Source organism: Cydia pomonella, chromosome 17, assembly GCF_033807575.1.
Source record: "Cydia pomonella isolate Wapato2018A chromosome 17, ilCydPomo1, whole genome shotgun sequence".
Lineage (NCBI taxonomy): Eukaryota > Metazoa > Arthropoda > Insecta > Lepidoptera > Tortricidae > Cydia > Cydia pomonella.
In genome coordinates, this window is record NC_084719.1 from 6,959,077 (window position 1) to 6,980,640 (window position 21,564).

Genomic DNA, 21,564 nt, shown 5'->3' on the forward strand with positions numbered 1-21,564 from the left:
GGATCCCCGTTCTGGCTCATACCTGGTCCAGCAAATATCATTGGCGGTACAGCGTGGTAATGCGGCCAGTATTTTTGGGACTTTTGCGCCGGGTACGTGTCATGTCATCTCGAGGATTAACGGGGTGGGTCACACTACCTGTTAGGTTTTTGGACCAAGCTTGTTGCGGATTTTATGTTGTACATTTTTCACGAAGTCTGTGAGCGGATTAGCACTAATGTAGATTGGACGAAGTTTGTCACGGATTCTGTTTAGTACCTATGCTTTTGACGAAGCCTGCACTGTGGATTTAGATGATGGTTATGGTTTTAATTTAGTTCTTTTTAATAAAGGTTTTTAAAGCTTTTATTAAATTCTCTATGTATGTATGAAAAGCGTGGTAACCGTTAAAAAATTGATGCAAACAAGCCGAAGTAGGGATCGGTATACAAATACAAATGTTGCATTACGGCGGAAATCGTTTTAAAAAGATCGTATTAAGAGTGTTTTACTTCATTAAAACCATCTACGAAAATGCCACAAGTGAGCGCCAGCTTTTGAGGCATCAGGTGTTTTTGTTAATAACGAGTATAAACTGGGGCGTAAATATATGAGAAGCTTAAATACTTTACATAGGAACCTGGCTTGAAAGCATGACTTTGTTCATTATATAAGTAAATATTGAAATTAAAGAATGCAAAGTTACATCCATAGAAAAAGCCAGATTATAAGTTAAAGAGAGAGAGTACCTACTGTATGTTATTTTATGTTTTTTTTTATTCCATATTAATTTAAATTGTAGTTTTTTTTAAAATTGTAGTTGGTTATAAAATGTTTTGAAAAGATGTGTCCCGCCGAGTTTCTTGCCGGTTCCATATTGGGATACTCTCCTACAATTTAGAAAGTATTTAAATCTTCTCGGGTCAGAGGTGTAGGGTTAGAGCCGGCGTAGCTTTATTTGACGTTCATAAGCGCATTGTAATATGCGTACTTGGAAAATAAACTATCTTTATTTTTATCTTTATATCAAGTATTATTTATTTTTCTTTTAAAAGAATCGTTTTCTCGTACGATATTTATTTTCAAGACCGTATTATTATGAATTATTAAAGTAAGAATATATTTACTGAAATAAATACATTCGGTTAACCAAACTCAAAGTACGTTTTAATAATATAAACTTGTTTTTATTGAGTCGCATTCCTTCAAAATTATTAAAGAAATAACAAAGTAGGGAAAATCCTCTTTCAACAATATTATTAGGGAAAAACCTAATATTCTTAAAGAAAGAACCAATCATATTAGCAAAACATTTCTGTCTTACAAAATACACTGGTAATATTAGAAAAAAAGATTTGTTATTTTGTCATTTCGGTATCTACTTACTTGAAATAGAAAATTCCAGTCGCATTTTGTTAAATATTACGTTCGTTATAAAGACATACCATTATTTTGTTCAGTATTAGACATCTAAGCTATATTTGTAATTAATTCTGGTTTCCACTAGTTTTTCTTAATATGCTAGTATTTTATGAATACTGATGTTATATCTGTATATATACTTTTTGTTAATCTAATTGTCCATCCAAACTTCAATCGATAGACCGTTATACTGTTCACTTTTTAGGGTTCCGTAGTCAACTAGGAACCCTTATAGTTTCGCCATGTCCGTCTGTCTGTCTGTCTGTCTGTCCGAGGCTTTGCTCCGTGGTCGTTAGTGCTATAAAGCTGAAATTTGGCATGGATATATAAATCAATAAATCCGGCAAAGTCGTACAATAAAATCTAAAAAAAATATTTTTTTTAGGGTACCTCCCCTACACGTAAATTGGGGTGAATTATTTTTTTTGCTTCAACCCTACAGTGTGGGGTATCGTTGGAAAGGTCTTTCAAAACTAATAATCTTCAACAAACATTTTTTGATAAAGTGAATATATTCGGAGATAATCGCTCCAAAAGAAAAAAAAATGTGTCCCCCCCCCTCTAACTTTAGAACCATAGGTCCAAAAAATATGAAGAAAATCGTGGCAGTAGAGCTTAAGAAAGACATTAAATGAAAACTATAGCGGACATGATCAGTTTAGCTGTTTTTGAGTTATCGCAAAAAGTTTTCCCTTCATAGTAAAAAGACTTACTTTAATTAGGTACTGATTATGCAAATTTGCCTATTTGTTTAACTCGGGTGAAAGGTACCGTTTCATCCCTTGGTTAACAATTTACTATACTTTAAGCTCCAGTTTAGCTTATTGTGACGGAAGAGTAACTACGGAACCCTACACTGAGCGTGGCCCGACATGCTCTTGGCCGGTTTTTTGTTAATCTAATTGTCCATCCAAACTTCAATCGATAGACCGTTATACTGTTCACTTTTTCTACAATAGCCCCAATGCCTGCTGCGACCGGTTCATGGGTTTTATAAGCCTGTGAACGGAGTCCAGCAAGCGTTCTACATGACATTAAAGCTCTCTAAGAGGCCTCTAGGTGTTGGACCTATATCCCCACTCTACGCAAGCCTATAAAAAGCAAATTCAAACCAAGCCTATAAAGGACCGGGATTAATAGGCCCGTGAAATCCAAACAGACTATTAAAAATAAAATAAAATCACATCAAATTAATTTAAATTTCAATTTATTTGCATCAGATATATTAGGCCATAGACTAATAATGACCAGATTGGTGGTAAAACTTTGGTAAATTCCATTTTTAGATTGTGGCAATAAAATGTCTTAATTTTGTTTGATTGGAATCCGTGTTTAACAATTTGTTCGATTTTTTTTTTTAACAACTAGGTCAACTAGTGATATATCAACCATATTATTACGTCTACTTGTTTTAAGTTAAAAAATAATAATAGGACTGGAGAGCGGAGGTGGCCGAGTGGATATGACGTCACTCTTTCATTCCGGAGGTCGCTAGTTAAAATCCTGCCTCGTACCAATGAGTTTTTCGGAACTTATGTACGAAATATCATTGGATATTTACCACTAGCTTTTCTGTGAAGTAAAATATCGTGAGGAAACCTGCATACATCTGCCAAGAAATTCAAATGTGTATGTGAAGTCCCCAATCTGCATTAGGCTAGCGTGGGGACTATAGCCCGAGCCCCATGAGAGGAGGCCTATGCCCAGCAGTGGGATGTATTTATTATTTTAGGTACTGGACGAATCCGAAATCTGTATCATCTATTACATTTATAATTGAATGTTAGAGTGAACTTATGAATATATTGTCATTTTCTAAGTCGTTTTCAAGTGTTATGTTAATACGAGCAATCGAAAAACGAATACGATCTGAATAAATAAGTATGTCACAAACAACTAACATACTTCCTACAATAACAGCTAGTTTAGTATGTGTATTTGTATTACCTTCGTGTTGTTTTCATAACGTGATGAAACTCCATTTTAGATTCCTAGGTAGAATATGTTAAGAAAACGTGTACAGGTATATGGAGACTGCATCGTGTAAACACTTTAGCTTCTCTTACTAGAAAGAGATTTTCGTTTTTTAAAAGGTCTGAAACTTGCATCGAGCGATACAGATTTTATGACAAAATACGTGTCTATAGGTCGAGCACTTATCTCAAGTGGTTGGGAAAGAAGGTGAGCGGTAGTTTTTCAGTAGAATCGCTTCAAAATTAAAAAAAAAACATTTTGAGACTAATAATAGTTAATTTTTTTTTTACATTTTGCATATCGTCGGAGATAGTGAAGGTCCGCGTAACTAGCACTGGTAAACCTTTTCCTTTTTACACAGAAAGTATTGAATCATGTGTTCTACAGGCGTTTATCAGGTACAAAAAGGAAAAACTAGCCTTAAAAGTAATAAAGTTACTACGTTTATGTTTCATTTTGTAACGTTTGCTGTTGTGTAGCTAGACCAAGATAAGTTGGCAGCGATTTTGACAGCCCAGACAGTGCAAGTGTTATTTTTAAACGTCAAACTGCTATGAAATTATGACGTTTACAAACATAACACTTGCACAGGTTGGGCTATCAAAATCGCTGCCAACTTAGCTTGGTCTGACAGATACACAGTATTTACTAGTGTTAGTTACGCGGATTTGCAATATCCCCGACGATATTACAAAATAAAAATCAGTTTGAAGCTTTTGTAATAAGCATATCGTATGCATAAGTTTTAAATTTTTACCGTCTCAGTTAAACGGTAGAACTATACTAATTGTCTAAAACCTATAGGTACCTATAAATATACAGGTCTTAAGAAGCCGCACCGATTAGTTTGACAGCGGCCTACTTACTTAAGACAAGTAAGTGGGATTAGGCTACTCGGATTAAGGACGATTTGCGATAAGCGTTCGATGCGTGGGCGCGCTGTTATTAATTGTAATGACCGAACGTAACTACCAAATTTAAAGTAGGCGTATTCTATCAGTTTAACAATGTTTTAAGATGAAATACCATCTGAGCCCCTTTGCAGATTTGAGAATTTTAGGTAAATATCGACGTCGCGCTAACGCTGGCCGCCCCAAAAATTTGTGCGATAAGGACTACTGCAGCTTAGGCGAAAAACCCTGCGTGAAAACCACAGAAGAAGATTTCGTACTCGACATTTTTCTCCTCCAAAACTTAACTAATAGTAACGAAATTTCGGGACCGAAATGAGAAAAAAATTGATTTGTACGTTTATTGTTAATTTTATGCTAGGTGTCTGGTTATGGCCGTTTTTTAGCGTTTTAGCGCTTTTCAATGAAACCTATCTTCTTATAAAAAAAAAAAAAAAAACAGAATACAAAAGAAGCAAAACGTACACAGGACACAGGTAATGGTATTATTGAAGTCATAAAAAAACATCTAGGGCCAAAATCTAGAAGAAAATGTCGATATCGTTTGTAAGGAAAGAAAAACCACTAATAATAATGTTATGTCTAACCGCAGGGCAGCTTGTGGCGAGCTGTTGGGGAGTAACGACCCCACGGACCCGAGTACTCCCGAGAGTCGGTCAGGGTCTCCGTCTCCGGCGTGTCTTCGTCGGTCGGAGTGGACCCCAAGGGGACCCGCAGGACTCTCAGCTCTGGCTTGCCTTCATTGGCCGTCCAGAGAGGAGTCGTTAGAGCTAAATGCTCCAGGGGTGGAAGTGAAAACTTGCATAAGACGCGAGTTGGCACAGTGGCTGTTATCAGCCACTGGGTAGAAAGCGGCGTACACCTCTCGACACACCTGAGCCGCTCACACCGGTGTTGCTCCTGGTCGTCTTCACGACGGCATTTTCAGGGGCCCATCTAGTGGGCGGCGAGTCACCGCCTGCCTCGATAACTAGTGAAAACATTGTTATGGCAGGTGTCCGGACGTCTTTGCGATAACCCAGTCTCATTGTCCTCCCAAACTTCAATCCATAGACCGTTATACTGTTCACTTTACTACAATAGTCCCAATGCCTGTTGCGACCGGTTCATTGGTGTCTATTGTTGCGCCCGTGAACGGGTTCCAGCAGGCGTTCTACATGACATTAAAGCTCTCCAAGAGGCCTCTACGTGTTGGATCTATATCCCCATGCAAGCCTATCAAAAGACCGGGATTTATAGGCCCGTGAAATCCAAGGAGATACAATAAAATGTTATGTCTCTGTAAATAGTAAGGCTGTACGATAAGTTTAAATAGACAAACTTTTAGTTTAAGGTGAAAATGAACAAAACTTTCTATGACTGCAAACAGCAATTTTCTCCCCATTCCAAGTAAATAGTGTTAATTTATAATCTACTATTTCAAGCCAGCAATTTGTTCCTAAGCAAACGTTCAAAATGGCTAGAAAACTCAATTTAGCGCAACGTATCCATTAGGACTCATCTAAACTGTTGCAATAAATTCCTAGTCAGCGCAATGAGGATTGCGGCACGTAGTGGACCATTTTATAGCGTTGTAGATGTTTTATATTGCAGGGGAATTGATGTAATTAAAGTCATATAACTTGTGGTCATTCAAACTGAAATAGATATTTTAATATTTATTATATTGGGCGCTGCCTCTAGTACTCTCAACTATGTAGGGTCAGCATCAATAGTAGCGGATGATCCAAAAGTATCTGATATTCCGGATAACTTTTCCAAATATTGAAAAATCTCTAAAATTTACTATCAAAAGTATATCTTTTAACGTCTTAATTGTTCTACATAGAGAACCACCACATTTTGTTGAGCTGTTACAGAATGATTGATACTTTTGAAACCTTGTTTGATCCGCTACTTTTGATGCTGACTGTACAACACGTGCCGCCGCGCTCCTATAGAAAATACTAAACGGGCGCGGGGCACGGGGAGATAGGGGAGGGTATACTTACCAGTTTTCATTAATTATTTAGGTTTTACAGTAAGAAAGTATTATTTTAGATGACTGGTAGAAAAAGTATTGTATACGATAGTGATATAATCAAGTTTTTCAATCTCGTACCTTACTTAGACAACTCAGCAAGCTTCGTTGCCTAAACACTCTGTACTCGACTGAAAAGCTCTCTATGATATCACGATTGTATAAAATACTATAGTATGACGGCGCTATTCGTTAGGTAATGTAAAAAACATTTCTAAGAATGAACATTAGTATACTGCGGCTGTGTAGTGTGTAGTCTGTAAAGACAGCTAGATCATAATAGGTATTTGTTGGTGTACGACTGTCATATAGACTAGACCGCCTGCGCAGTCTAAGTCGAGGGCAGAGGCTATCCAACTATTTATGATTTTAATCAATGTACCCTAAATGGGTAAAATAAACATCACTGAATCACTTGTCATCGCAAGTGCGAACTTGTGGCCGAAGGTTATGGTGTTTCGGTGATTCCGGGGCAACCTGCCAAATTCTACGCCAAATCAGCCTACGCTACGGAGCCACGCTGTTACGTCGTCCCCAAAACCAAATGTTTAATAAGTATTTTTCTCCTTGTATTTCCTTTCAATTTGTAGTTTCACAGTGTCTTGGTTTTATCGTAATGCTGTGTTACTTATTTGAACAATAATATAAATAAATACTTAATCATAAATTTTCTTTTCCATTAAATATTTTCAACCATTAACGTTCCACAATGACGTTCAAAAAACTGGAGCTTAAACCGCCTTTTCCCACCCCATTAACAACCAGGTTGAACCGAGATCAATCCACATTTCAACACTTAAGTGTCAATAGAGGGGTAATTTAAAACTCGGGGCAAATCCCGCATGATGGATTGGCACTTGATCCTCGCGTTTTCAAATATACCTAAATAAAACGTTGATCTATGGAGGATCAAAGGGTTGGTGGCAGCCATTTTTGATTGGCAGTTGGCACGCATGGGGATAATGTTGACATGAAGTATCAAAGAGATCAATGCCGCGTTCAAAAGATTTAAAAGAAAATTGGATGGGCGCGTTCGGTTTTTAAATTATTTTTCCATCACGCTGGGTTTGTACTCATGAATAGGCATGAATTTTCGTTCTATATTTTTCGGTTGCTAATTAAAGTGATTTATTTATACATACAAACAAGATGTTTTCGGGTGAAATATTGTAATTGGTTATGTTGGACGAAATAGAAATTGAAATATCTATTGGACGAACTGCGTATTGGACGTACGGCTAACAAATATGATTAAATACGTGCAGGTATTATACCTACGCGAAATAAATACAATCATTCTAATTAATTATAAACTATTCAAGTTCCTAACGAAACAATCTAATAGTTTTCTAAATCTATTATACTTACTTAACTGAAAATTACGGCTAATCGAATTTTATTTTAATATATAGACTAGGTATTATGTACCTACCTACGACGTTGTGACGTCCTTGATCTTTTAAATAGATATATTTGCCCAGTACCTATAACTGTACAAAGTTTGCTTACATTAGGGCTAGGTCGATGTGACTGTATATTTATTTTGCCCTAACATTTACTTATTTAATTAAGAATGAATAAAGGTTACCTATTTATAATCCATATACCAAGAAATCCTTGTAAGGAAATGGCGATGGATCGGACACACGGTCCGTAGACCGGACAACCACCTGTCCAAGCAGGGTCTCCGTTAGCAATCGATTGGCAGTAGACGGTCAGGGAAGCCTCGTACCACATGGAGGCGATCAGTTGAGGAGGCTGACTCGACTGGACTCAGCTGGAAAGAGCTGGAAGTAGCCGCCCAGGATCGCGCCAAATTGAAAATTCTTCTGCGAGCCCTATGTCCCTAATGAGGGATAACAGGATTACATCATCATCATCATCATTTATAAATAAAAATTAATACTTGTTTAAATCCATAACCATCATCCAAATCTACAGCGCAAGCTTCGTCAAAAGCATAGAATACAAAACAGAATCCGCAACAAACTTCGTCCAATTTACATAAGTGATTATCCGCCACAGGCTTCGTCATAAATGTAGGTACCACATAAAATCCGCAACAAGCTTTATCCAAAAACCTAAAACTACCTACGCCTCCCCGTTAATCCCCGAGACGACACGTACCCGGCGCAAATGTTCCAAAAATACTGGCCGCATTACCACGCTGTATGCACTGGTGAGGCTCGCAAATCGCACACCCTAACCTCAAAGCCACCCCGATGCTAAAAGACTCGTTATCTAAGAGAGTCCCTAGATGCGACGACGGCAGCGAAGCTCTAGATTCTGGCTCCCCCACAGCTCTCAACCGGGCAGCATCCACACCGACAGCACCCTCCAATAAATTATCATAGGTCATTTTACTAAGCAAGTCGTCCCAGGACCTCTGCGACTTCAAATTATCGGGTTGTGCATCACTTGGACACCTAAGCTTCCACTCCACTAAAGCTTCTTGCAAAAACGGGATTTCGAAATTGCCACCATCTACGGATAGAATACGAGTGACGAGATCCCTAGAAGCATACGCAGAAGCAACAAAGGCGACAAGCCCTACAACGCACACAGGACGAACACCTGACCCACCATACCTGACAGGTAGCGCAGCTTGAACCCACTGTGACTCATCAAAGCTAACGTTTAAAATGGCCTCAAGGCCACGCTGCAATATTTGGTCCAAGTCCTTAACCGACTGCTGAAATAACCATGATGGGGATGTCCGCAAAGTATAAACCATACGTCGAAAAAGCGCGGGAAACGTGAAACGCGGCGGTCTAGTTTTTTGTTTCTCGTACATTATTTTTATTGTAATATCAGGAAATCGGCAATTTGTATATAATTTTTCACATATTTTGTATATATTCTTTTATTTGTATATATAATTAGTGGATTTCTTCATAGTTGGTAAGTTTTTTCTAGTAAATTTTCTATGGGGGACGACGATCCTCCTGATCCTGGAGGTGGAAACCTCCAGGTCGGATGTAATGTGACCGTTGATTCGGCAATGGATACTGACACTTCTGTGGGTAGCAGGAGTGAACGTAAAAGAAATAAAGTACAAAAAAGATGCAAAAATTGCAATAAAAAAAGAAGGAAAAATAATGGCGGGGAATATTCGTGCGATTGCCAGGAAAACATACAAAACTCCCAAGCTCTTTCGAGTTCTAGCACGCAGCCTACCATAATCCCCTCTGACAATTTAAATACAAATATAAACAATAGCGCTATTAGCACCAAGGTTGGTAGGAACTTATTTTCAAATTCAGATGTTGCACCCTTTATGGTTCACGTCCAACTCAAACAGACTGAAGCAAGCTCATCTCTGCACCCGGTATCTTTTGGGAAATTCATCGTCAAAAAGGCCTTCAGAAACATTATTAACGGAAGTGTTAAGCGCATTGGCAGAACTCGCATAGCAATGTCATTCTCAAATTATTTAGATGCAAATTTATTTGTAACTGACCCGTGTCTCGAGTTAGAGAATCTTACTGCATACATACCGTCTTTTTCTGTGACCCGTATGGGTTTGGTTCGCGGCATTCCTGCACAGTGGTCGGATGAAGAAATTTTGTCAAACATTTCCGTGCCCATTGGGTGTGGAAATGTTCTTAAAGTGCGGCGCTTAAACCATAGAGTTACGGTTAATGGTTCTGTTTCGTGGCAACCCTCTGAAACAGTTGTTTTAACTTTTGATGGCCAAGTTTTACCAAAACGGGTATTTTCGTGCTACAACTCACTGACTGTTGAATTGTATATTTTCCCCACAATTCAGTGTTATAATTGCACTAAATTCGGACACACCAAAACTAATTGCAGATCAAAACCAAAGTGTTTTAAGTGTGGTCAAATGCATTCCGGTCATACCTGTTCAGTGGAGGAAGAAGATGCCATTTGCTGCTTATGCAATGGTTTTCATTTCGCCACGAACAGGGCTTGCCCGGAGCATAAGAGACAGAAGGATATTAAAATAACTATGGCCAATAATTGTATTTCCTACGGCGAAGCTGTCAAACTACATCCTGCAGTTTCTAAATCATTCGCCGATGTCCTTCTGACACAACCACAGTTACAGTCCCAGCCAAATTTACATCACAGAGTCCATAATTCAGCCCCGAGCACAACCATGCAGTCCCATAGTTACAAAAAAACAACTTTTTTGAAGCCACGTCCAGTAAGAAAGACCATGACAGGGTATGATGTAGCAGCTCATAATGCGCTAGTTAATGAGTATACCATTCCATCTCCTCCAAATGGCTGTGCACTACAGCAAGATTCTCGCAAAGAGAATACATCAGTAGCTGACGAAATTCAAGCCCTAATTAATCATTTATCTCAGCCCAATGTAAAACTACCGTCCCACGTTGCCCCCATGCTTGATGTACTTGTTACAACTATTAAAAATAATGGCCACAATTATTCAGTGGAATTGCAGAAGCATAATAAATAAAAAGCAAGATCTAATACATTTATTAAACAAATTTCAACCTTTTGTTTTTGCCCTCTCTGAGACATGGCTAAAGCCTGGAGCTCTTCTTAGAGCTACTGGATATTCATGTCTCAGAGAGGACCGTCCTGGCGGATGGGGCGGTGTAGCTCTACTCGTCAGGAATTCCATTTCATTGTCACCTTATAATCTTCCATCCCATAGCGATGATTTTTCAATTGTTGCTGCCATTGTAAATAACATCTGTATCATTTCTGTATATATACCTCATCCATCATCATCCATTTTTGATGAGCTTGAACAAATAATTTCTTCTCTCCCTAGGCCCGTGTTAATTTTAGGAGACTTTAACTCGCATCACCAGTTTTGGGGTTGTTCATCATCTAATTATAATGGAGATCGTCTCATACATATCTTAGACAAACACAACCTTTGTGTTTTAAACACTGGCTCTCCAACCCGCCGAACAGCGCCAACAGAGTCAATTAGCGCTATTGATTTATCTATTTGTTCGGTCGATCTTGCATCCTCTCTCTCTTGGCATACCTTAGATTCAACATATGGGAGTGATCACTACCCTATTATTATTACATTTCCATCTTCCATTCCTCCATCTCCAAAACCTAGCCCTAGGCTTAAGTATAATTTAAGTAATGTTGATTGGAAACTTTTCAAAAGCCGCGTAGAGGAGAAATTGTTGTGTTTGCCCACTATAGATGCTAGTAGTGTAGTTAGCTGCTCAGTTGCCTTAGCCCAGACGATTACCGAAGCAGCTGATGAAATTTTCCCTGTAAAAAACAGTGTATCAGGTAAAATACCTTCTCCTCCTTGGTGGGATGATGATTGTTCTCAAGCAATCAGAAACCGCAAGGAGGCAGAGAGAAGTTATCGTCATTCGATGACAAATGAAAATTTCGAGATATATATACAAGTTGCTCGTGAGACTAAAAAATTACTGCGCAAAAAAAAGTTCGAAGGCTGGAGACGATATTGTTCATCTCTTAGTCCTAACGTGAAACCATCCATAGTATGGAATAATATTAAAAGATTCAGACATGCTTTCAATGAGCCATCTAGACAGACACTTCCTCCTAACCTTGCTAATCAGTTCATGGACAAATTAGCACCAGCATCAGTCCCCGAAGAACATGTTTTCCACCCCGCTGCCTTTTCATTTGACTCTTCCTATTATACTGTATTTAATGGGCCTTTTAAAATAGAAGAGTTAAAAGGTATACTAAGTAGTTTAAGAGATACTTCACCTGGGGATGATGGAGTCCCATATTCCTTTTTAGCAAATGCTAGTGATGGTATTCTCTCTTATTATCTGAATATAATAAATTTTGTCATCCAATCTGGTACAGTCCCGGATTCTTGGAGATCTCAAATAGTTATTCCTATATTAAAACCCAACAAACAAGCAACAGATGTTTCTTCTTATCGTCCAATTGCCCTTTCTTCAGTATTTGTTAAAGTAGCAGAACATTTGATTAAAAACAGATTAGAATATTTTGTAGAAAAAAACCAATTACTTTCTCATAGTCAGTTTGGATTCCGAAAAGGTAGATCTACCTATGATAGTTTGGGTATATTAGTTGCAGAAATTAGATTAGCATTTTCTAGAAATGAGTCTGTAGTAGCTGCTTTTCTTGATATAAGTGCCGCTTATGATAATGTTTTAGTCTCAGTATTACAAGCAAAACTTCATAGATTAGCTGTACCAATAATGTTAAGCAATTTTATAATAAATCTTTTATCAGAAAGGTCCATTAGCCTTCTTATAGATGACAACAATAGGATTTCCCGTTTAGTTTGGAGAGGTCTTCCACAAGGTTCCGTATTAAGTCCATTGCTATATAATATCTACACATCCGATTTAGAGTCATCCTTAAATGGCACTGTCAGAATTTTGCAATATGCTGATGATTTATTATTATATTCACCAAACCTTTCTATTGAACAGGCCAGTAGATCCATTACTTGTTCTTTGGGTTTATTGAAGTTATGGTTAGATTCAAATGGTCTGGAACTCTCAGTTCCTAAAAGTGTTGTAGTTTTGTTTACTAGAAAACTGTTTCCTCCTCCAATCAATGTGCAATTTAATAACTGCTCCATTCCCATTAAAGATAAAACCAAGTTCCTAGGTGTTATTTTAGATAATAAATTAACAGGTCTTCCACATTGTGATTACATAGTTTCTAAATGTGAAAAAAATATTAATATCCTTAGATGCGTTTCAGGAGTTTGGTGGGGTTCACATCCTCTTTGCATAAAATTAATGTATAATGCCTTGATAAGAAGTATTCTAGATTATGGAACATTTTTGTTAGAGCCAGGATTTGTAGCAGGCTTCCAAAAATTAGATCGTATTCAATCAAAAGCCCTGAGAATGATATGCGGTGCCATGAATTCAAGCCCTATCAATGCTATGCAAGTTGAGTGTGCTGAGCCTCCACTCCATTTACGACGCCAATATCTTTGTGATAGGTTTATTTTCCGCTGCTCCCAATTTTCTAATCATCAACTCTGGGTTATCTTGTCTAACCTCCTGCTTCAAATAACTACTTCTAACTACTGGAAGCACAAGAGTCCTCCATGTTTGATTAAAAGTTTTCAAAAACTGAAATCTATTTCAGCTCCCACTGTTAGCTCTTCAACACTTCCCATTTTCCAGTATGAATATGAATCTGTAATACTTGATCCTCCAGTTCTCCTTAATATCGGCATTTCTAAGAATGATGTTGAACAAAATCAACAATTCCTGGGATTCATTGGAACAGATGGCCTAGCTGCTGATCATATATACACAGATGCTTCTAAGATGTCTGACAATGGGTGTGTTGGCATTGGTGTACTTCACACCCAGTCTAATATTTACCAAAAAATAAAGTTGCCTCCAGAATCCTCTGTGTACAGTGGCGAGTGCTTTGGAATTCTGAAAGCAATAGAATTCATCATTATAATGCATCTTAAAAAAACTATTATTTTCTCAGATTCTCTAAGTTCACTTCAGGCAATAGCTAAATTTCCTTTCAAATCTAAATCTAATAACCCAATTATTTATCAAATCCGTAGCCAACTGTTAAAATGTCGTCTTAAAGGGTATTCGGTTTCCATTGCCTGGATCCCTGGACACAGAGGTATTAAAGGCAATGAAAGGGTGGATGACTTAGCTCGAGATGCCATTAGTTCTGGGGACATGTTTCCGTTTAGGAATGTTGCTGAAGACCTGTTGGCACTGCCTAAATTATATCTAAGAATGGAATGGACAAAATTATGGGCATCTGGTGCGGGTGCCGCTGCGTTACATTATCGTAGCATACAAACAACAATTCCTGCCAAACCTTGGTTTGCTAAAATCTCTTTGCCAAAGCCTGCAACTAGTATGTTGATTCGTATGAGATTGGGCCACGTATGTACACCGGAACACCTGAAACTACAAAATCGTGTGGCCAGTTCTGCATGTATTTGTGGAACTGATCCCGCTGATCTTAATCATATCTTTTTTTCTGGTAATTGTAACCTATATGACCGTTCTATATTATTAAGACAGCTGTCAGATTTAAAAGTTCCGTTTCCCACATCTATTACAACACTCCTGTATATTAATGATTCATCTCCATATATATTTAAATCATTGTATTCATTTATTTCACGTCACAACATTAAACTTTAAATTATTTGAATTAACCTTTTCCTGATCCTTTTCCAAAATTCCGTCCTACCCGTTTTAATGTAATCCTTAATTCCGTTTCCCCGTTTTACTCGTCTGGCTGAATGCGCCAGGAGCGCGAAGCCATTAAAAAAAAAAAAAAAAAAAAACCATACGTCATCGTCGATCATCATTTATTAAAATATCGGTATAACAAACTAACAGAAAACATTAATTTAGAACAATAAGGCTATTGTTCCTAAAGATCCTATAAGCCTAAGTTAAATAGTTAAAATTCGTTCGTGCCTGACTGTCACATTCAAATGCCATTTCACACGAAAATACCAAGCGCACCAAGAGGTTTATCGCAAGGGTTACGAACCCCTGTTCTAGTTAAACGTAAAAGTTTCGACCATAAGTTTTTGAGCTATAAAAGGTGTATCCTACGTAACAATACCCTACAAGCGGAATAGTCAAAGTTTTCATGTCCGATGTAAAGTACTTTATATGATAAAACTTCTGCTATTCTGTGGTCCGTAAAAGTTTTCGGATTACTTTATTTTATTATTCTCTTCGGCGAAATATGTCTAATCGAGAAAATAAAAGGGGATCGTGTGGAAATACTTTCAAATCGAGGTTTCCTGAATACATGGTTTGGAATTCGTAATATGATTGTAGGAAATTTCATTTTAGGTGCTGGTACAAAATGTATTTTTAACTTTGCAATGTTGTTTAAAAAATGCTAGGGGAGACCGAGGTTAGTTAACACAAAGATAAGTTGACACAGCGTCCATATCTCGCTAACTACTTATAGACGCTAGAAATATGACTGCATGGAAAAAAGGAGTCATTTTCCATTCTAACCGACTTCATCATTTATGGCTTAGGGCTCAGAATGAGCAGTTGAAGTTTAAGGCTAGAAGCCAAAATATTGCTAAAAGTAACTTTCTCGACTTTTTTTCAAGGTAATTTCTTTATCAGTTCAATGAAATTGACTCATATGATTGACGTGAATTGGTAATAGAAACGTAACTAGATAAACGATTAATATATATCTAAAATTATCATTGGTAAAACCAAATTCAATACATTTTTCCAGCTAAATCACCCAGTTTCACCCCACTCGGTACGAACACACTAATGCTAAACGTCCAATAAAACAGTTTCCGTTCGAAAACCTCGCAAACTCGCAACAGCTCGCTTGTCGCACCGAGTGACACCCGGCCTCAATAAAGAACCGAACAAGTTCGAAATTGAAAAAGAAATCGCGGCCCGCGCCATGCAAATATCGGCAGGACTACGAAATTACTAAACTCGGCGGAGTTAGTTTTCGAACGGACCCAGTTCCTGCCATAAGTTGCTGGCAAGTCTCTGTGCAGTAAAAAAAGTTTCATTTTCAAATTAGAATGCGTTTGGCGTTTCTTAGGAATTATTTAAAAGCTGAAACTGTTTCGAACACTTCTCAGCTTAAGGCCAGACTTAGTTTTAAGTAGGTACATTTATAAATTCTGTTGGTACGGTCACGTCTGAAAATATCGATACGGACAAAGTGCTAAAAATAGTATACACCACCTTAATATTTGGGCAATAAGTGCGTGTATAGGTATTTTTGGCACTTTTTCCGTATCGATATTTTCAAACGTGACTTTATAAAATAAATAGATACCTACTTAGATTTTATTTGGGACATCATTTCTGTTTTTTGGCAAATAACTGCGTTTCTTGAAGGAATAATTACCAAAATGTACCTGTATAAAACTTAAGTTTTGTAACGGAGCGAGATTTTGCCGTAAGCTGCTGCCAAGTTACTGTGCAGTAAAACGTTTTGGTTTTCAAATTAGAGTGAGTTTACGATTATTAAGATTTTTTGAAACAGTAAAATTTAAAACTTAAGTATTTGTGCACTTCTCGGCAATTACAGGTACATAAAACCGGACTAAGGTAGGCACATTTGGGTTTTACTTGAGCAGGTTGGGAGGCAGCTTTTCATAAGAAGAAATTATATCTCGTGTAATCAAACCTATTATCTATTATAATATAATGTTACAGTTACTTAACATAAGTTACTACCTTACTTATTCCGTAGGTAGTGGCTTAGTGACCCAAAGCGGGTCTTGGCCTCCTATACGAGGCCAAGACTTCTTTCTGCGTTCAGATGCCAGTGCTGGTATCCTCTCGAGATGACCGAGCCAGCGTGTTTTGTGTATTTCCTGCGCAGATATGAGTTGTATGAGGAGGCAGGTATATGTTGTCAACTGTGCAAAATTCACATTGGTACTATTGGTAGTCCCTGAGCATGTTTCTGCAATCGAGCCAGCAGTACATAATTATGAGAGTACTTTTTATTTCTTCTTATATCCCTTTTTGTGTATCGGACGGATGAACCCTACTGTCTATTCATTATTAACTAATCTACCTAGTGTTACAGGTACTAATTAAATGAATGCTTGACAAATTATAAAACACTCTCTTTATTCATATTAAATCAGATAAATCCTCAACGCAAAACGATATGCACGTTTCATTTATTTTTCGTGGATCGCACTTTCGTTCATGCGTGACCGTGGGTTTCCGTCAGAGGTTTAATGTTATAAATAGAACAAATATTATTTAAGCGTGAGGTTTCTTCATATCAATTCGGCTTAGTAATTACGGGAAAAGACACTTAACGATTGCTTTGTAGAATATGTAAAAACCCCCTATTCATTATTTTTGTTGTAAATGCTGTTACATACAGAAAACGATAATTAATAAATGATATACCTCTGTTATTATTCTGTCCCGTTCCAGCGAGTTCTATGATTAGAACAAAATATCATTGATTTAGTTAAATTTTAAACTTATTTGTAATCGAATTTGAAATTTGAAACTTCTGTTACTAAATAAGGTGTTTTAAAAAGAGTTGTGCCAATATTCAATAGACTAGCCGTTAGTAAATGATCTGAAAATATTTTTATCCTTTTAAAATTAGATTAAAAAATTGCTGTTTACTTGATATTCCATTTATCCAGGTTTTGCCGTACCTACTAAACAAGAAAACGTGAAATGTAGGTCCCAATCTCGAATGCAAATGGCGCCCGGGCCAAACGTAAACGGTTAAAGTAAAAAAGTTTCCATGTTTCCTGGGGTACTATAAATCACAACAATATTGTGGAAATTTACTTTTTTCCACCAAATTTACTTTCCCCGTGTGTTTCGTAAAAGTTTCTGCATTAAAAAATTGGCAGGCTCTTTGCGGGGGGGTTAAACTGTTTTGTCCCGTCTTTTAGGAGTTTTCTTTCAATGGAGTTTGCGGCTTTGGCGTATGAATAAAATCTGTTGCATATTTTTGGTGGGGTAAAGTTTGCGTTGGGGGATTAGGGTAATTTTTGAGATGGTAATGGAGTAGCCAAATGTGCGCTTAGTGTCAGAAAATTCTGTTCACGGTGGAATATAGAGCTTTTTAAAATTGCCATGACTTGTCTAACCCTATTTCAAGGATTCGTTGAGATACACCTTGGCTGTAGGGGGGGGGTGTTGTTTCTTTTTATTTGAACATCTAATTTTGAAGTTTCCAACATCTTTAAAAATAATGTTCAAATAAAAATAAGACATTATTTAGCAAGACGTTTCACACAGTAATCACTAGTATCGTCAGTTGTGTGTTATGTGTAAAGAAATTTTGATATTTATTTATGCCAGTACACTTGTACTCGTGTATGTGGATGTATGTATGGTGTATGGAGGAAACAGTGTAGATGTGTATTTGTTCCAAATAGGCATTCAGTTGTGAAGCGTTTCCCTAGCTATGTACATTTGTTTGAAAACGCTCGTCTCATTGACCTTGACGCGAAACGTTAGATACGTAAATCCCTGCCGAAACCCTCCTATCATTATACCTATAATATATTTGGCCAACTTTACTGCCCCACCTGCGATAGTTTTTAAAAGTAAGTTCGGCTTTGCAAGCCATATTAGAGCTCACGCTCGTAATTAGCTAGGGTCGCCGTTGCCGATCATGGATATATATATATATATATATATATATGTTTGTATAACACATAGCCAGCACACGATATTTTTCTTGTGCCTCTTTTCATTTCTTTTTACATCTCTTAAACCGCACCATTTAGGTATTTAGGAACATCAATATATTATTTTTACTAAAACAGCCCCCTGTTCTAACATACAACATAATTTTGTTGATAGTTGTTATAAATAATTGAATGAATGCGCTTTAATTTAATTATTGTCAATTCTTTGTGACCGCGAATCGTTTCATTTTAATGTTCCCGTAAATGATTATTAACGTAACTGCATAAATAACCATTTTTTTTTTCTATTTGTCTACAGTACCCCCTGATATCGTGAGTGACGATACGTCCGGCGATGTCTCCGTCCAGGAGCTGGAGAACGCCACCCTCACATGCAAAGCTACGGGTCACCCGCCCCCCAAAATTACCTGGAGGAGGGAGGACCACGAACCGATTCTGCTGAAGAAGACGCTCTCAAGGGAGTTTGTTAAAGGTAGTATAATTATCAATCTTGTACTATCATCTGCCCAGGAGTTAGGCAATGCAAGGCCACGGGTCACCTGCCCCCAAATATTACCTGGAAGAGGGAGGACCACGAACCGATTGATGCTCTCAAGGGAATTTGTCAAAGGAAGTATGTCAATCTTGTACTCTCGTCCATGATATAGACAATGCCATACTCACATGCAAGGCCACAGATCACCTGAAAGGAGGAGGACGACGAACCGATTCTGCTGAAGAAAACGCTCTCAAGAAAGGTTGTCAAAGGTAGGATTATTATTTTTACGTCAAGAAGTATTTTGAAAGCTGAGTGAGAAAATTTTGGCTAACCTCACAAAGTATAGTGCTATATATATCCTCAATACTATAGAGCATGAATTTTATACCACAAAAGGGTGCCCACAAGGAGGCGTTCTTTCCCCTCTATTATGGACCCTGGCAGTGGACCAACTTCTTGCAATTATGTCAGGCCAAGACTATGACACACAAGGATATGCCGACGACCTTGTAGTCATCATCAAAGGCCCTTGCCTCCACACGATATCAAACCTAATGCAAGGAGCTCTAAACACAATGTTCAAATGGTATAGAGAAAATGACTTGTCCATTAATCCGAGCAAGACTGTAATAGTACCATTCACAAGGAAACGAAAGCTCGAAAAGCTCACAGAACCAAGACTTAATGGACAAACAATACCATTCTCAGACGAGGTCAAGTACCTAGGGGTCACCTTCGACCAAAAGTTAACTTGGAACCCTCATCTAAGAAATATTATACAAAAAGCGAAAATGGCCATGTGGTCATGCTGTCGAATGGCAGGAGCAAGATGGGGCATAAGACCCAAAATTGCTATGTGGTTATACACAGCGGTTGTGAGGCCCATAATTACCTACGCCTCCGCAGTCTGGTGTAACAAAACCAACCAAAAGACGGCAATAGAAACTCTAAACAGCCTGCAGCGCACGGCATGTTTAACAGCAACAGGCGCGTTCTCCTCGACACCGGGGGCGGCCCTAGACGCACTGCTGGATATTATACCACTCCACTTGCAGGTGCAAAAGGAGGCTAAGCAGTGCGTCTACAGAATATGCACGCTAAACAGGCCAAAATGGCGCTCTCAAGCATTAACCAAACTAAAGGCCTGGGTTTTTGCAAATAGAACCCTTAGCATGCCCACCGATAACATGCACACGATGAATGTCAGTTTACTAAACTGTACACAGTAGAAATACCTCCTAGAGACAAATGGACCAACAACCAAATGTTTGTCGAAGAGGGAAGCCATATTTGGTATGGTACACGGATGGTTCCAAGAAAGGCATTGATGTAGGATGTGGGATCTATGCTGAGAGACCTAAGCTCAGAGCCAGCGTCAGCATGGGCACACAGGCCTCAATCATCCAGGCTGAAGTCTACGCCATCAAAAAATGTGCGGAGATTAACCTGGATAAAAACCTACGACACCAACATATCTACATCAACTCAGACAGCCAGGCTGCTCTGCTGGCACTAGAATCCCTTGAGTCAAACTCAGAACTAGTCCAGAACTGTAAAACAAACCTCAATGCACTGGCAAACTCCAACAAAGTCACACTTAGATGGGTACCAGGGCACTCCGACATTAACGGAAACGAAGAAGCGGACGAACTTGCTAGAAAGGGCGCAGACACACCCCTGGTCGGCCCAGAACCGTTCTGTGGAATCACAAAACGGGATGCATATTCACTGCTCAGCAATTTAGAAAAAATAAGGGCAAACGATTGGTGGAAGTTCGTAAAAGGACAAGAACACTCGAAAGCTCTAATCAAAGGGTTCAACAGCAAATCTGCTAGGGAGCTTCTAGGGCTCAAAAGACACAAAGCCTGCGCGGTGACCAGAATTTTGACTGGACACTGTAAATTGAACAAACACATGTTTCAAATCGGAAAGAAACAAGACGCGACATGCAGGTTCTGCCATGAGTCAGAGGAGACTGCAATGCACATTCTCTGCTCCTGTGGACCACTAATGTCAAAAAGAAGTAAGTACCCACCTAGGGCGGCACGTATTGCAACCCTATGAGGTACAGAACATTACGGCCCAAAGAATCTGGAATTTCCTGGATTCAACGGGCATCAGTAATGAACTTTAAAGGGCTGTCACAATAGACCAATGCCTGGTCGACGTGGCATTCAAAGGCCCACAAACTACAATAATAATAATAGGTATAGTGCCCTACTTGTAGGACGACACAATGTGGTTATACATGGTTGCCCACAAGGTTGTTTTTGTAGGACAACTATTTATTATAAATATCATAAAAAAATATTGCAATACTTACTATATTTGATTAAATACTTTGTTTCCACTAACCAAAGGTTATCTGGAAAGGATCCCTCGTCAACGATAAGACCATCTCTTGTTTGCCTGTATCTTGACGCCTGATTCTATTCATTATTTGTTTCTATCTTATCAATTATCTTCCTTTGAGTAGTATATTTTTCTGAAGTGTGCCAATAAAGATTATTATATCTACCTATTAATTCTTCTGCTAGTAACCGTTAAAATCTCACTTAGATAAACTCTTAAATCTAAGTATATATCTTATTTATTGAATCGAAAATCCCTGATAAGTAATAAAAAGCCTATAAGTTATGAAACCTTTTATTGA

At 38.1% G+C, this 21,564-nt stretch overlaps 1 protein-coding gene across 7 annotated transcripts in view; it reads left to right on the plus strand.

Moving 5' to 3' along the window:
- Nucleotides 1-21,564, plus strand: part of LOC133527226 (limbic system-associated membrane protein-like) — a 96,577-nt gene that overhangs the window by 56,186 nt on the left and 18,827 nt on the right. For all 7 annotated transcript variants that reach the window (XM_061864132.1, XM_061864134.1, XM_061864135.1 and 4 more), the window contains exon 5: nt 18,732-18,905. In XM_061864132.1, the coding sequence (XP_061720116.1) occupies nt 18,732-18,905 (174 nt within the window). The remainder of the gene's footprint in view (nt 1-18,731; nt 18,906-21,564) is intronic.